This window comes from Styela clava, chromosome 11, assembly GCF_964204865.1.
Source record: "Styela clava chromosome 11, kaStyClav1.hap1.2, whole genome shotgun sequence".
NCBI classification, from domain to species: Eukaryota; Metazoa; Chordata; class Ascidiacea; order Stolidobranchia; family Styelidae; genus Styela; species Styela clava.
In genome coordinates, this window is record NC_135260.1 from 13,738,748 (window position 1) to 13,756,042 (window position 17,295).

The window sequence follows — 17,295 nt, forward strand, 5'->3', positions numbered from 1 at the left end:
AACTAAACTTGTTTCGCATCATTTTGAAATCATAATATGATCAATAAATTCTCTTTTTGTAAACTCTTCATCATTTATATTAGTTTTGTTGAAAATTTACGAGAAATACAGTTAATACAGAAAATCATGATATTTTATAAATTGAATCAAAATTAGAGATTTTCTGATCATTCTGAATTAGAAATATGTGATTAAAATATGTTTATGATAAAATCTGCAAATTAGGTGAAAAAAAAAAGATATCCGAGAAGTCTGAACATTGCCCCTTTCAACCATTGTATGTAATTTATCCGCATAGGATCCAACTGCATTTATTTTGATACATGAATAGCATCGGCAGAGTTTTGTTGATAGATATTCTCGCGAATTACTGAAGTGGTTAGAGCGCTTGCAGGCTCAATCTGCATTGTACTTCGTCTATTTCGGAATCAAAATGGATGATTACGACGAGGATTTAAGTGAAAACCCTTGGTATTTAGCATTTGTTCATAATCATGACAAACTATTTCTTCAAGCTACCAATGGAAGATGGATTGTAAGTGTTTAGCTTCTAATTTTTTCTATTCAGATATTGCAGTATTGATAATTTTAATGCTGGTGCCAGCGTAATATTGAACATATACTGATATACGATACCAGTAACATATTGAACTTGCTTATTGTTTATGCTAAGTTCAGGAGATACAATATTTTTCTGGTCTTGTGTAGTTTCGTACCTCTGTACCTCAAGTAATGGGCATACCGATTTTTGCACAAATGTCAATCCTAACCCCCACCTGACTATGCCATCCTATACGTCACTACGATGTCACAATCTCGTCATACAGCTTGTCAAAATATACCCACAATCGCCAGGAATGGCATCTTTGCTGACGATGAAAAGCTCGCTAATGGCAGAATGGCTGTGATCTCTCTAATATCGAAATTGCTCCAACGAGAAAACGACAGAAATAGCTTGCTCCATTTCGGGTAATTGTCTGCGCGTCTTGGATGATAGTTCGTAATACTGTAATGTTTGGGGCCTTATCACGTCACTGTCCAGTCTGGATTTCATGGCCCTTTTGAATGAGAAATTGGGCGTGCATTCAGAAATTCCTGCGTGCAAATCAGAATTCCCGGTGTGCAATTATAGCTAATGGCATGCAAAACGACTGCGCCCACGTGCAACTGACTTTGACTTTAGATGCTATGCTGTTCAATACATCCTCGTAAAATTATTGGATAAAAAATAGTTGAATCAGAGCAAAAATGGATGTTTGACCTATGACCCCCAACATTATTTTTATACTTTTTAACTTTGGGAGTGTTTTTGCGTAAAACTATCGGAAGAAAAATGCGCTGAATCAGAGCCGTAACGTTTTGGCGTGCAAAATTGAATTTCCTCTCGTGCATTTTTGCGGAGCGCTGCGATCTCGGGCGTGCACCTGCCATGGAATCCAGTCTGGGTCACTGTGACGTTGTGGTGACGTAATTTTTGGATGACACAGTCAGGTGGGAGTTAGGATTGACATATCCTATGTAAAAATTGTTATGCTACGCCCACTAGGAGTACTTGAGGTACGAAACTACACTAGACCCAATTTTTTTGTATACGGTAACGATGATCAGTGTCTGGCAGTGTTTTTTTTTTTTATTCTGTACTGGCATTGTTTAAACGGGCTACTTTTTGTTTGCATGGAATCCTTCTATCAATAAATATTGTTATAGGCTCCCCAAATCAAACAAAATTAAGTCCATATGTAGCCGCTCTATAATATATGTATTTTTTAGGTTTGTATCCCGCGATCTGGGTCGTGGAAAGGTGGCTCAGAAGCTCCTAAAACTTTCAGTTCATCCTATTTTGAATCTCATTGTATAAAGTTTGACTGTGAAGAAGTCTCTCAACAATCAAAAAAAGAAGATGATATTGCACCATCCCCTGCCGTAAAACACATCAACAAATATCTTACTTATAATGGAAAGGTAAATATAGTATTATTAGGTAACAGCCAAGAGGTCACTGGGATACTAGAAAATCTGCTTTCAAACTTCTAAAATCGCGAAGGTTTGCACTAGCTCACACGGTTCTATCTATAAATCTAGATGAAATCTTCATTTTTCATGTCTAATTTTGTTTCTCCTTTTTAAGTTTACTTTTTAGAATAACCGGCAATATGTCACCAGGTTGTGCTGAATTGAGAACTGATGTACCATTCAAAATATCATATTTCTTCAATAATTCATATTCATTGTGCATAACGATATTTTGTTATGTTTAAAGTGCATACCTTGACTTCAAATGACATTCCTTTAGGCACAGTCATAATTGTCTTTGCTCTTTGGCTACTTTGTCTTACAAACATATTTGATAAAAAATTTGTTGATTTGAAAATTAAAATTATTTATGCTGTAAAAACAGAGACAATTGTTCGATTTTGACAACCCATGTTTAATAAAGGTAAAGTTAGAAGAATTTGTAAGCAAATTAGAACCATTCGCATGAAGAGTTTAATTAGAAACTAAAATTATTTACAGACAATTCTGGTTGAGGGGTCAAAGATGTCCTGTGGCTTGGGTTTTGAAGAAGTCGCTACATCTTTTGATAGTAGAAGTGAAAAACTGGATCTTCCAGGTAGTGGACTCAAACATACAGCAAGAATATTATTTGAAGAAACTTATTTCAATGCAAACGATCAAAGTTACAAAATGTTATGTGTTTCACGCCCTCTCGAACTTCACCTTGTCTCTGGTCAAGAATTTGGTAAGTTTACTCTGTATACAATCTTTTAATAATGCAAAGTTCCGTATATGTAATATGGGTGTTATGTTTAATAGGCAATTTTGCACAGGTGGTTTTATGTTCATAAAAGGTTTTATATAGGTGGTATCAGTTTAAGAAGCTTGTTTTCTATATAAATGCCAGATTTCGAATGCTTGGAATAACAGTTTCGCATATATATATATATATTTATTTCTAATAATTTTTAGGATCATAAATTACATTTATCATAATAGGTCTATCTAATTTGAATGCTCAAATTGTTTTGGACGTCTCTGGATGAATTGGTATCCTACTCCATTGTTTATTTGATAATTTAAGCTTCTTATGTTAATTTATCATGGTTTGGGCAATTGTGTTTAAATGTATACAAGTCTAAATTATTTAATGCTTTAAATCAGCGGTTTTCAAAGGGAGCGATTTGCTAAGTGTTCTCCCGAAAATAACAGAATAGTGTTAACATAACTACCTAATATATGATTGAATATTACATATTGTAAGCCTATTTATTATAAGCGTTTTTATTGTAATCATTTTACTTTTCTATGTCGTTTACATTCTGTTGCAGAGTGTCTTCCTCTGTTGTTACCTAACTGTTATGTAACAATAGAGGTTTATTTATATGCTGAATCGAGTTTAGCGAACATGAGTGTTTTTTTCTATACTTCAAAGGAAAATCATGCAGAGGTGACGAAGAAGACTTGACCCTTGACCATTTATCTTTAGGCCTACATATTTACAAAGTTTAAAGTACACATCGACGATACAAAATTGCGTTTTATTTATAAATTTGTCATGTAAGTGCGGCGTGATTTTTTTTCCCTGACAATTTGGGAACCGAGGCTTTAAATACTAATCCAAAGCGATAATAATTTTCTTTATATAAGAAATAGGTACACAAAAAAGTTTTAATGCATTACCAGTTGTGAAAACAATATGTTGTTCACTCTTTGTCTATATATTTGTGTTACATATATTTAAAAGGTGAGGAAGAAAGTCCACTGTCACCAATTGCTGGCGGTTTTAAATTTAGTTCGGAAAAATTGCGAGGCCAACAATTATGGCGACGAGCAAACAACAGTCAGAAGTTGAAAAACAATGTGGATTCGAAAATTGCTGCTTATTTAAAAAGTCATGGATCAGGAAAAACTATTTATACTACGACATTACCATCTGCAAATAGTTCGCAATCAAGCAATATTGATGGAATATCTGGCATTGATGTGTGTGTGGTGAGTATGGGTGTCTAAAAAATATAGTTCTTACGAAATTCAGTTAATTTTAATTTAAATTATTCATAAATTCTTTTTTTCCCCACATTTTCCATTTTTATCATGAAAGTATAATTTGTATTAAATTTTCAGAAAATAATTTGATCTGTATCATTTTTTTTTTTTTTAATTGTCTACACAGTATTTACTATGGAATCTTGATTTATGTTAAATTTTCGGATATTAAATTGGCCTTTATCATGACATCACTGCAAAATTAAAATTTTCCAATAATAAGATGATCGAAAGAAAAAATTCTAGAATAGCAACTTTCAATAAGATATACTGTTATCTCTGAAAACTTTCTTGGAGCATGAAAATATTTACATTGAATGTTTTATTGAGTGTTGTTCGGTTAGTTGTTACGGGTACAAGGTATTGATTGCTGCAGGTGTAAATGCGTAATGTGCATGTCTGATGCTACCTCATATCACATGACTAATTATGAAATTACAAAACATCAAATTTTGTGAACATCTTTGATTGATATGAAACCAATTTATTTGTGATGTAATGCAGTACCTGTTTTTTGTTTTGAGTAACAAGGATTTTCAAATATGAAAATAATTAAATTTTTCTGTTTTCATATAGATAGATTCACATTGTTTTAAATTTCCTAAAATTTCTCGTTATTTTTATTAAGAATTGGAACTAATTCATTACATTCTCAAGTCTGAATATTTACCCATAATGATTAATAAATATTATTTTCAAACCTATTATTAACAATTCATTTTGCTCTCGATGTCTTGTTAAGAGTATGTTATGCCTGTTTTACATTGGTTTTCAGATTATTTCACTGAACTTTTTTAATACATTATATTTCGTGAACCAATAAGTTTATTTAAAAATGACCTCATTGTACTTAATTATTAATTTTCAGACTTCGGTTCAGGATTTGTATAATATGTGTCTTCAAATTGTTGTGAAAGATTCAAAAATTGTGAGTACTGTTATATAGCCTACTGCATATACGATATATAAGAATTATAGCAGTATTTATTAAATTGTGTTTCGATTCATATTTTAGAAAAAAGAATTTGAAAATAATTTAGCTGATACAACGAAAGTTCAAGTTGAGGTATGACATGAATCTAATAATTTTTTTTTGGAAATAAATTTGTCTGAATTGCCTCATTATGCGTCAAATTTTTGATATATGCTAAGTTGCTAACAATTTACCTTATAATATGTCTACCTCGTAGTATGTGTATCAGGTTAGGGTTGGGCCATAATTTTATTCTGGTTTTTCCTATTTTAGTTCTATTACGAGTTCGGGACTGTCTGTGTTAGCCAAATTCCCCCTCTAATTTTCTCTATTAAATATAATCCAATTTAGTATATACCCAATATTCCATATTTGAAAGTATTAGATTATTCAATTTGCAGTGTCCCTTATATTACCACATTGAGCGTTATAATGAAAGTTTGTCTTTTGAACAGAATTATGTTTTACAAGAGATTTATAAGAGTGTTTTCCGACAAATCAGTTGCGTAGTTCCTGTTCAGGTGTGTAAATATATTATTTGTTTGATGACGTTTCTGTGCCATATTTTACATGCAATGTTTGTTGAACGTTATTTATCACCTGACTATTAATTATGAATGTGCTTATTCAAATATTTTCACATTCTAAAATACATCCACACTGTTTTATGAGTAACATCATAACTTGTTTAAATATGTTGAGTGAATTACTGTTTTGGGGTTGTTATTTGGGAATAGATTACCACTACATCGGTTATTCGTTTTCAGATGTTTAATAACAGTAGTAATTGATATGTTGATTGTTAGTGTCACCCAAGGTATTCCTTTTTGGTACTCCATTTTCAAATGTACCTTCACCTATTAAAAATTGATTCCCATAACAGTTGTTTTAGAAACGGCTATCAAGTGCCATTCAACAAATGCAAAGTCTGCTGAAAAAATATAAGCAAATTTATATTTTGGGATAGTAGCCTAACACTTCAAATTTACAATATTTACAATAAAGTTTGTCTCCTAAATTATATTTGGCAGCTTTAGAAGTGTTTTGGTCAAATTTTTTATGGACTGGTATTATGAATTCCTGTGGATTTTGGTGGTCCGTTTACCTCTAGTTAAGAACGCATGCTGGTTGAAATATTAATTTGTTTTTCATGCAGAAAGATGATATTCTATGCTTTCTGATAATTCAAATATCTATGCAAATTAAAACTTTATTGCATCAGGTAATAAAACTCCGATAACGACAAGGTGCTAAAACTAGATTTTAAGAACTGGGTTGTGAACCCCTCACCAACACCTTTAATTACATGAGCTAAATGATATAACAGATACAATGAATTAAGCATAAAAATAGCTTGTCCAAACTGTTGTGTGATATGGAAATTGGTTTTAATTTTTCTTAGGTATTTTCAAATAATTGATATTCTTTTGCTTTTAGGAGGCTGCTTTCAACAAAATGATTTGTAACTTGTTTGATATTCAACCATTAGATTTGGAAATCGACAAAAAATATTGGTTGGTATTTATTCACTTCAGTACACATTATCTAAGTTAACATGAAGTACCAGGTACCAGATGAAAATTTTTATGGTATCACCCATCAAGTTGTAACAATCTATGTAGGGAATGTATAATTTCAGGAAGAATTTGGAATCTTTTAATTTGCTTGATATTACATATTTAAAAATATTTTTTTGGAAATAATGAGGAATAATGATTCCTTTTATCTTGGTCAGCCATACTGCATCTCAGTCCTAGACTCACTGCTAATAGTCTTGGAGTGTAGTAGTAATTTTTTGGACGTATATGTGATGTGGAGAACATTCATATCAAAAATGTGAAAATGACAGTTTGGTTCAATAACATTCTCTTCAGGTAACATCTCCATTTCTTTTGACAAAATTGAATTTCAAAGAATGATTCACTTCTTTTCTCATTGTATATCTTCATTTTCCAAGTGTTTACAATTAATAATTTTTTAACTTTGATTGTTATAGGTTGTCGTTACCTCGGTCAAGGAGGCAGTTGTCTCGAATTAACAAGTGTTGTACTCCTAATGATAAGCTGTCGTGTATTCAACACACTATATCCTGTATAACTGCAAAACAAGGTGAGAGGTTTGGAGAAATAGGAGCTCACAGTACGAATCAATGAAATTTTAGATTAAGTCTGATGTTACTGGCAAGTCTTCAACTGTGTATAGAAATCAAGTATTTTTATGACTGAATAAAGCAGTAATATTTTATGGGTAAAATTGGTTATAACAAAAGATGTCCATCATGAATCGAATTTTAATTTGGAATATTTCATTATTATAATGGTATGGTGCATTCATAAATAAATTTTTGAAATTATATAAATTAGAGATTCCATCAAATCGCTGTTTATCTTTACATTCCTGCATTATTAATTGAATATATATGAGGTGAGTACACATAGATTTGTACATGTTGTGTAATGAATGTTACTCAATTTGAAATATATAACCCATATTTGAAAATATTCTCTTATAATGTATTCGAATTAGTTTGCTATGCTTAAATATAACTAGTGTTTATATATTTTCAAAATTGCTAACAGAATTTGGTTTATTTTAGTATTGTTCTCATTAATTTCATTTTTTGGATTTGGCATAGATTATTAAATTCTAGAGTTATCAGCATTTCTAGTACAGTGGTGCTTCCGGATTGGTCTCTAGTCTAAGCAGAAGCCGTAAAATCTCTTAGTTGTGAGCATGCTAAGCTTAACCACGCTTATTATTAGCTAATCTTACTACCCTTAATTTTCATTTGGTTTCAGAGAATGCAATCGTTGGTTCAGATGATTTGCTTCCCATCTTGATATATCTCATTATCAAATGTAATATTCCAAACTGGATAACGAACCTGATTTATCTTCAACATTTTCGATTCAATTCCACGCAATCTGAACAATTCAAGTGAGCTATTATGATAATTATTATTGAATTGAGCCTAAGTTTCTTTCAACTTCTAATCACATGTTGTATCATTCAACTGAGTTAGTAAGCTGGGAATTTTGTATTTGACCTATTTTCAAGATGAGGTTGTTTATAGTGTTTCGTAGGCTTCTTCCCAGATTCAATATTTACTTATAAGTATAGTTTTAGAGGCTAGATGGAATTTGAGCTAAGATTGGGTCGGGCCTGACATGTCAATCATTACGTTCGAGTCGGGTCGGGCCTGAAATATAGATCATTACGTTCGGGTCGGGCTTGAAATGTCAATCATTATGTTCGGGTCGGGTCGGGCTTCTCTATTGCTGACTTTTTTTCAAAATAAATATATGTTTATAAAAAATATACACTAAAACTATGTGTGGATACTAATACTAAAATATTCTTCCTATTCCTTCTTCCTACCATTGCAAAATTTTCGGGGCTTATTTTATTTTAAGAGTGGTTTCGAGTAAAATGGGGTAATTGTTTCAAACCATCATTATGATTCATCGCATATAAGTGGAAGTGGTACAACAATCTGTTTTTTAAAAGTACCGGTAAAGAATTTTAGCCTAGTCTATCACAGCTATTTCTACACTAATTTTTTATTACGAAGAGGAAAGGAAAGAAGAAGTGATATTTGAATTATCTGATTTATATTTCCGAAACATAACTGAAAACTAACAAATAGAGTTCAAAAATGCAAAAACGAGGTAATGTTTACGATCACGCCCGAAAATCTCTCTCGAGTGAGAAAAGTGTCTGCAAATCCAGTTGATTAGTCAGGCTCGTCTGGTTTAATACCCACAGGGTCGGGTTGGGTCTGCAAATCCAGTTAATTAGTCAGGCTCGGGTCGGGTTTAATACCCACGGGGTCGGGTCGGGCCTGTAAATCCAGTTAATTAGTCGGGGTAGGGTTTAATACCCACGGGCCCAGGTCAGGTCGGGCTGGAATTTTTGGACCCGATCTTACCTCTAGTTGGAATTGGTAGTATTAGCTGCTTGGATGCTAATGAGTATAGCTTAATAGGGATTTCAATATTATATTTTACATGATGTTTTCAACTGTTCAGCTTGACCCAACCAATCTATTACGCTTCGGATGAGACAGTGGGCATAAAATTTAGTATTAATATTATATTTCAACTGTGATGCCAATATTCAGCAACATAGTTAAACCAAGGTTTAACAGCTAGACTGGATAATTATGTTAATTGATATATTCATAAGAGTGAAAATATTTGTTTTATACTGGAGCAAAAGTTGAAATCCCAGAATCTTCATTCATTAACATATATCATGGATGTGTTATGTCCTCCATTGGGATCATATTACCATCCCTACGCTTAACTATTTACAAATTTCATGCCATCTATCATTGCCTTATATTTTCTTTGTATCACAGCTTCTACCTTTCAACTATGGAAGCAGCCATTGAACATATAAAGAATGGAGGAGTAAAAATGTGTAGACAAGTAAGTATTTAATCAAATTTCTATTTTAAAAATTTTGTGCCAAAATATGAAACTGTCTAGGATAGTGAACCTATTCGTAATTCGAGCACTAAACTGAACAAAGCTTATTCTCCACGCCCTTCTCAAAGTTAGCAGTGATTTTATTATTTCACCGAAACTAGATAAAAAGTAAATTTTTTGTATAATAAAGTTTCAATTTTTGTTTGCATCAATAGCATTATTCTCTGTTTAAAATGTTTTCCAGATCTCAAAGAATGGTGATGTTGAACTTTCATCAATACAGAAATACTTCAAGGTAAATTCATGTTGAAAATCTTTATACTGTGATAAAATCGATTGGTCGATCTGACTTTAATACAATACTATGGGAATGTTCATGGATCCTTGCATAGCGTTCAATCATTTGAATTGTTGTATAGGTTACTTAAGTTTTATTTGTACATTATGATAGTGAAAAATTAAGCAATTTGAAATCCAAAATTAATGAATCTTTTCGATCTTTGGAAAATTTTATTACCTTCTATATTTTTCGGAGCGTCTCTTTTGTAAGAAAGTGTTTTGTATATAATATTGATTTTTCAGATGGTTCGAAGAATTAGTTTGTCCAATTCTATGGGTTAGTTCAGGATCGAGATATTAATTTAGAAATTTAATTGACAGAGAAAGCGGGATTTTTTGGTTGATTTAACTGATTGTTTTTTTAAGGATATTCAAAATGGGGATTTGGATTCGGTCAAACAATTGCTGTCAATGAGTGCAAATGAAAGAAAAAAGAGAGAACAAAACAGATGTCATCCATTGTGTGCATGTGAAAAATGTACTGAGATGAAAAGACGGTATGTGCACATACATTATATCTACCAAACGTCGATTTTTTATGTTCTGCAAAAACTAATGTATGTGTATATATATGCTATATATATACATACACAGACCAATAAATTCTAGTCAAAAATGCTGCGGTACTCGGCTCGAAATTCGGTGCCTGAACACCTGAGCATACCGCTGAGTGACACGACGTCATTCGAACTGTGCATCTTCGATATGCCTCTTGACCATTAAAGAAGAGAGCGATTATCAAATATGTAGACACAAAGGCCGAATCGAAGCAGTAGCTTGTCAGTGTTGAGGGTATATAGAATGTTGTGTAAAAATGACTGATTTTGCTGTTCTCAATTATTTTTTCACTCTACGGAAATTTTCATTATTACATACCAAACAACCAAGATTTAAACTATTTATTACACTCTTGATCTGTCTTACTTTATCAATTCAGGTCAGCAACAATATCAAGTACTCTGATCACAGTTCAAACAAGAAATGATAAAGGACAAACAGCACTTCATATTGCTGCAGTTTCCGGTGAGTCTAATTGAAAAATATTACTTCAGTTTTTTATTTCAAGCATTAAAGACGATTTAGGATTTTTTGTATCGTGGGCCTGGTGATATGTTTTTTGTTGTTACATTTGTGAAACTGGGGATAATTTATAAATATTTAATGTCACATTTACTTTTTGTAATACAAGGGATATTTCACTGGATTATCGTTAAATTATGACTGATAAAAATTTATACTCTAACGTTTTTTGTGCTCATAAAAATTATAACTTGGCTAAATGTTTGCTAAAACGACTCAAATTTCCATATTATCATATATTTTAATAAGTTTGATTATTTTATTCAAGTAGTAAACACGGACAGATAAAAAGTACTTTATTAGGAAATTATATCAAAACAAAATCTAATATCTAAAAATTATACACAATATAGATTGTGTCATACAATTTGCGTACCACTGCAGTAATAGTAGTCAATTTACCAGTATATTCATGTTTCCCTAGGTCATCATGAATTAGTTGATTCACTAGTTGATCATGGTTCGGAGTTGAATGCAACTGATTATCATGGATCAACTCCATTGCATTGTGCTGCATTATCTGGATCACAGAGTGTTGTTGTGAGTATTTGACTTTCACACTAGTCCAGAAGGTTGAAGAAATGTATGTAGAACATTCCTGAATGTTTATATTATATATGCTTTTGCAGCTCTTCCCACTATTGACCCAGAGTCATCTTTTAATCTTGGTTACCCTTCACATGAAAGATAAGAAAATAATATGTGTTTTGTACGATTGAATTGGTGCCGATGGAATTGGGTCAGATATAAGAACAAGTTCTGACACATATTTCTGCTGTTGTTTGGCAGTACACTTTCAGGGCAATTGTCCCAAAATCACACTCTTTGTCAATACGGCAGCGCGATAACCTTCATAATACCCCAATTTATTCACCTGTTTTTCCCTATTGAGATTCGATTTGAAAATGATTATACCCGTTTTCCATCTATTTACATTCTATTGCTATTACAGTTTCTTCTTATGCATCATGGAGCCAATCCAAATGCACGAGATAACAACAGCAATACACCATTACATTTATGCTGTCAACGTGGACATGAGGCGGTAAGCATGGCAGTATTTGTAATATTTAATTTAAAAAAGCCGTCGAAAGACCTTCCCATGTTCTTGTAGCTAAACCAATAAATTTTAAAGTTGCAAAACAGTCAAAGAAGTAAAGTTTTGCTGAGGGTTAAAAATGCTGGGATATGATGTACTAATAATTCAATATATATTTGATATTTCATATATACCCGATTCGGAACTGTATATTATTTGTTTTTGGTCATCCATGGTAGTAAATAATTTTTTTTAAACATTTGTTTTCTATATTTCAGTGTGCAAAAGCGTTTTTATACTTCGATCCAACAGTATCTGTCGAATCTATTAATGTACCCAATGATGAAGGAGATCGACCATTACATATAGCTTCTAAATGGGGATATGGTATGTCCTTGTATGCTATGTTCTCCTGTCATATAACCATCAATATTATAAATTGTAGTTCTCATCTTTATTATGTTTTATGCGATTCATCTCTTGGTCATGCGAATTGGTATTTGTGATATGTTTTTCAACAAAATGCTATACCAGTCTGTACTTCTCTAGTATAAAAAGTAGTGATCATTTTGAAATCACCATAATTACTTTTTCGTGTTTTTACAGATGGCATCGTCTCTGCTCTTCTTGAGTGTGGTGCAAATCCAAAAGTGATGAACAAGAGGCGTGAAAATCCCACAGATGTCAGCTTAAATTTGAAGGTTTCATTGACAATCAAAACAGCTGCTGCTCAAGCAATCAGGATTGTTCGAACACTGAGGCATCTACAGAGTAATATGGTAAACTTATGCTTTATTTATTTTTTATTAGTTTTATTGATCTACCGTATGTTTAATTGAATGAATAGATCATTTTGACTAAGTAGTCTCAAAGAATACTTGAAAAAGGTACTTAGGCCCACTTTTTTGGTCAAATTTGTTATTTTTATGGTCTGGGGTTGGAGTCGTAATTTTTTTAACCCTTAGTCAGGAGTCGTTTTCAAAAGGCTCAAAGATCGAAGTCAGATTCAGGTGCAAATTTTTTTTTACCTCACGGCTTAGGTTCAAAATAATGATGATAGATTTTAGATCGTGTTTCAACTACCAGTGAATTATTAAGTGAAAGTTGAAGTATTCACTGGATCCAATTATTCATGACAAATCTTTTTGTTTAGGCTATTAAATATATGACTCATTGTATTAGTATTCCCAAACTTTGTGTTCAGTTATTTATATCTTTCATTCTTTGTGATTTTCCCATTTTCCGTATTCAGTTTATTTAGTTTTTGTGTGTTTTACAGGCCATTGAAAATTCCCCAAGCAATAAATCACCAGAAAAAAGGAGCAGACCTCGTACAATAACTCCAAAAGAACTTCAAAATACAAGCGATAATGCCTATGTTGCTAAGCAGGCAAGTTTTTTTTATAATTAATATCAAATATTAATGGCTTAACGGTTGGAAAATGGTGTTGATTTCAGGAATTTACAGAATTATATTATTGAATCTATTTGAAATTATTCGTATTTGATATTTCAAATTCTTCATTTTAACCCTTTCCATGCGATTTTTATTTTTTATTAAATAATCGTATTTGCTACGCCGATTTTATGCATTTGGACACCAACAACTAATCGATCGACTAACGAAAAACTAATGATCCTCTGCTGCCCACTGACGGCTCGTTGGAAAGCTTATTTAAAGAGCTTGCAATTGGCGATTGAAAGAAAAAGTTTTTTTAAAAGTGGTGGTCTGAGTCACAAACCGGATAGAAAAAAGGCATTTTTTTTTCTTGGGAGTTGAAACTTCAAACCTTGATGAAAAATAGAAATATTCGCTAAATCCTTTACTGTTACCGCTTCGTGGTTGACAAACAATAGCATAATATTGCTGTAGCAATTTCGTGATCCAACTCAAAATACTTTGGTAGATGGAAGGGATAATATGTCTTCTATTACCACCCAAAGAACACCGAAATTTGCATAAATTTCAAAAACACTCCCTCGTTCCGCCGCAAATAAAATTCCCGTCGTAAACGAAAGCGAGATTTACCGTCGCTTATGTTAATCTCGAAGAAGACTTCTTATCAATAAACTAAAACCCGGAAAAACTAGACCAACAGTTTGCGACCGATTGCTAAATAAAACAGTGGAGTACATCAACGTACCCGCCGCAATCTAGCGACTTTTGTCGTGGGTACGTATACGTGCCCACCGCACGGAAAGGGTTAAGGAATAGTTTAAAATAGTTAAATTGCCATTCTGGGCAATTTAAGTCTAACAGTATAACAGAGAATTCAAATTAATCTTAATCTGAAAATTAAATTTTAATTCCATAAAGCTGTGAAAATAGGGGACCAATCCAATTGTTATTTATCTTAACTTTACTGCATTTCGAAATTTAATCTTAAATTTAATTGAATATATATTTATATGGATTCCTATTTGCTCCTTATCAAGCATGACCCAATTTAAGATATTCTATATCTGAAAATATTTCGTTATAACGTATCAAATTACAATGAAATAGTAGATTCTTTAGTTCTAGTCACCCCTGGCCTGTTCCTATTTGAATTTCTTTCCACATTTGAGCTATTCTAAGTTATTAAATTTTTAAGGTTCGAGGTTTTGTAGAATTGCAAATTTCCCATTTGCGGAATGTAAATTTGGATCCGCAGATTTCGTGCTAATCATTTTCTTTATTGAATACCTTCTTTATTGTTTTAGTCCTTCGTCAAAGGGCTATTCACATAAACTCTACCAAACATCGTAACAACCTTGTATTAAAACTTTTTAGGTTGAGAAATTGTTTAGAGCCGTTACTGACAATGATATTAACATGGTAAGGTTTTTATGCGGATGGCACAATACTGATAATGTTGATGACAATGACGACAAGGCAAGATTGAAACCTGATGTACCATCATCTTGTGATCCTTTATGTCAGTGTCCGAAATGTAATCCCGTTTCCCATGTAAGTTTTTTATTTATTATGTTAGTTAAAGTTTAAAAATCATGAGTTGCCCAGTCTGATTTGTGAATATAAAATTTCAAATTCAATATGCCTGTGGATTTGTAAAGTATTTCTTTACAGCTGGTTGCATTTTTTTTCCTACTATGATGAGATTATCTAATAAGAATTCATTTAAAAAATTCTTCTTCCTTGCAATTTGTCTGTGTAATCTATATCGAGAAAGTCTAGCATTTTCAAATTTTGATTATTTTGACAGCATATCAGAATATTGTTCTACTTTTTCTTAGTGAATTTTGATTTTGTCTTATTATTATTAACATTTTATTTTCATGATTTTACTTTTAGAAATATATTTTTCAGACAAGCCATCTGTGTGTGAACTTCTGTATGAATACTTCTGATGTTTAAATTTCAGGAACATGTTCTTCATGTCAACTCTTCTAATCAAGAAAAATATACCGGATTAATGTTGGCTTCAAAACACGGTTTTCTAGAGATGGCAAAACTTTTTGTTGAGCAAGGAGCGAGCATAAATACTAAAACAAAAAGACACGAATATTCTCCACTGCATTTTGCATGTGAAAGTGGTCATTCTGAGGTATGAGGATATTTAAATGATAGAAATTTTTTTTTTTTTTCTGAAAATTAACATGGCTTTGAGAAAAAAAAATTATTCTTTTTTTGTATTCAATAACTGATGCCTTTGTGTAGAACAGAATGCGTGACTATGGAATTTTGAAGGAAAAATAAGAGAGCCGTATTTATTAAACTTTTCTACATATTTTCAGATTGCAGAACTGATACTGATGCAGGAAGGTGCAAATGCGGATATAAGAGACATATTTGGCAGCACTCCGCTTTACATGTGTGCAATATATAATCACTTAGACTGTGCAGTTGTGCTTTTGAAGGTTTGTTTGGCATTAGGTTTTTTCAAAATGTAGATGGAAAAAAGAAAATTTCCATCATCACACATTTAGACTAATAAGGTAATATTTATGCATTTAGCACGCATTTTAATATGGCACTAAAGAATTCTGTATGATAAACTTTTTTCCTATTTTTTCGTCTTTTTGGTCATGTACCGGTAATTGAAGTCATTTGTCATTGAGACACAAATATTTTTATTTCCTCATAGTCTAATTTACTGAGCATACCTCACTAGTCAAGGTAGTTGGAAATCTTATCATGTGTTGTTTTCAGCATCATGCTTCTGTAAACATAAGAAATAGAAATGGTGATACTCCTCTGCACGTTGCTGTCAAATGGAAGAACAAAGACATAATTAAAATTTTGCTCGACAATGGAGGGTTGGTTTATTACAAGAACAATGATGGGCAAAATCCTATTGATTTTGCAAATAAGGTACCGTGTTTCATACTGTTTATTAGTTTTTCATTATTTTTTTAACCTTTTTCCTAAGTCCTGTTTGACCTGATCATCAATATATTGCTGTTTTATATATATATAGGAACATTTTATTCCTTCACCCTTGTCTGGCTGTGTTATACTTGTTTGCCGATTTTGTCAGCAAGCTTAGTGCTCAGCTACTGTTATGGAATTACCGCACCTGTACCAATGAGTGGCCTAATTAAAATTGTATGAATGAATTTGTTGCAGGATCCTGAAATCAAGAGATTATTGCTCTCCGTGTCTGCTTTAGAGGAAAGTTTATCTTCAACACCATTATCACCTATTGGAATATCCCCTCATACCGCGACTCCTCCATTGGTTGATTCATCTGGGATTTCAGATTTGTCTGTTTCGTCAACTCATCCTGAGTCACTATCTGCTCATGATGAAGCAATTGCTGACGAACTATATACCAAGTTCAAGGATCCACCACCTTCCACCCCTCCTCAGTGTGGTAGTCTCGATGGCAGTTGCGAAGAAAATATTGATCATGTTGATAAATGTATTGATTTTGATGATGACAATTCTTTTGATCCATCAGCAACCAGTGAAAATGCTGCATCTCCGAGAAAAGCATCAACTGGGGTTAGTGTTACGTCTGATATTTTCAGAGATTTACTCCAGGAAACTCCTTCAACTACAAATTTCTACAATGATGCTTACGAATCTACAAGCTATGGTGAAGCATCTAACACACCCATGCTAAGTGCTCATGTGGAAACAGAAGCTGTAATTGCCAATGTTGATGATGTTTTTAAACCCTTGACGGGTTCAGATCTGGCAATCGAAAGGAATGAGGAATCTGGTTCTCTGGATATTTCTAAAGAGGAGGAAAGAGTGGAAGCAACCGATTCTTATTTTGAGATTGGCTGATTTTGATAATTTTGCTTCTTTTTTGCTATTGAATCACTGTGATGATTGAATTCCATATAAATATAAAATTTTACTTTGCTGAAGTATTAAATGTTTCCATGAACCTGAAATAAAAAAAAATTATGTTCAAGTTTAAACAACAATTTTTTTTATT

The 17,295-nt window shown here is 32.4% G+C and overlaps 1 protein-coding gene across 1 annotated transcript; it reads left to right on the forward strand.

Moving 5' to 3' along the window:
• Positions 1 to 339: 339 nt before the first annotated feature.
• On the forward strand, positions 340 to 17,274 carry LOC120347568 (ankyrin repeat domain-containing protein 27-like). The gene is made up of 24 exons (XM_078117822.1): positions 340 to 535; positions 1,771 to 1,962; positions 2,515 to 2,740; positions 3,743 to 3,990; positions 4,913 to 4,972; positions 5,060 to 5,110; positions 5,473 to 5,538; positions 6,455 to 6,531; positions 7,014 to 7,126; positions 7,816 to 7,954; positions 9,378 to 9,447; positions 9,692 to 9,742; positions 10,153 to 10,283; positions 10,724 to 10,809; positions 11,291 to 11,406; positions 11,819 to 11,911; positions 12,184 to 12,292; positions 12,512 to 12,684; positions 13,185 to 13,295; positions 14,679 to 14,855; positions 15,271 to 15,453; positions 15,644 to 15,766; positions 16,059 to 16,220; positions 16,476 to 17,274. Exons 1-24 carry the CDS (start codon positions 434 to 436, stop codon positions 17,139 to 17,141), a joined length of 3,525 nt encoding a protein of 1,174 aa, XP_077973948.1. The 5' UTR covers positions 340 to 433; the 3' UTR covers positions 17,142 to 17,274.
• The last annotated feature ends 21 nt before the right edge of the window (positions 17,275 to 17,295 follow it).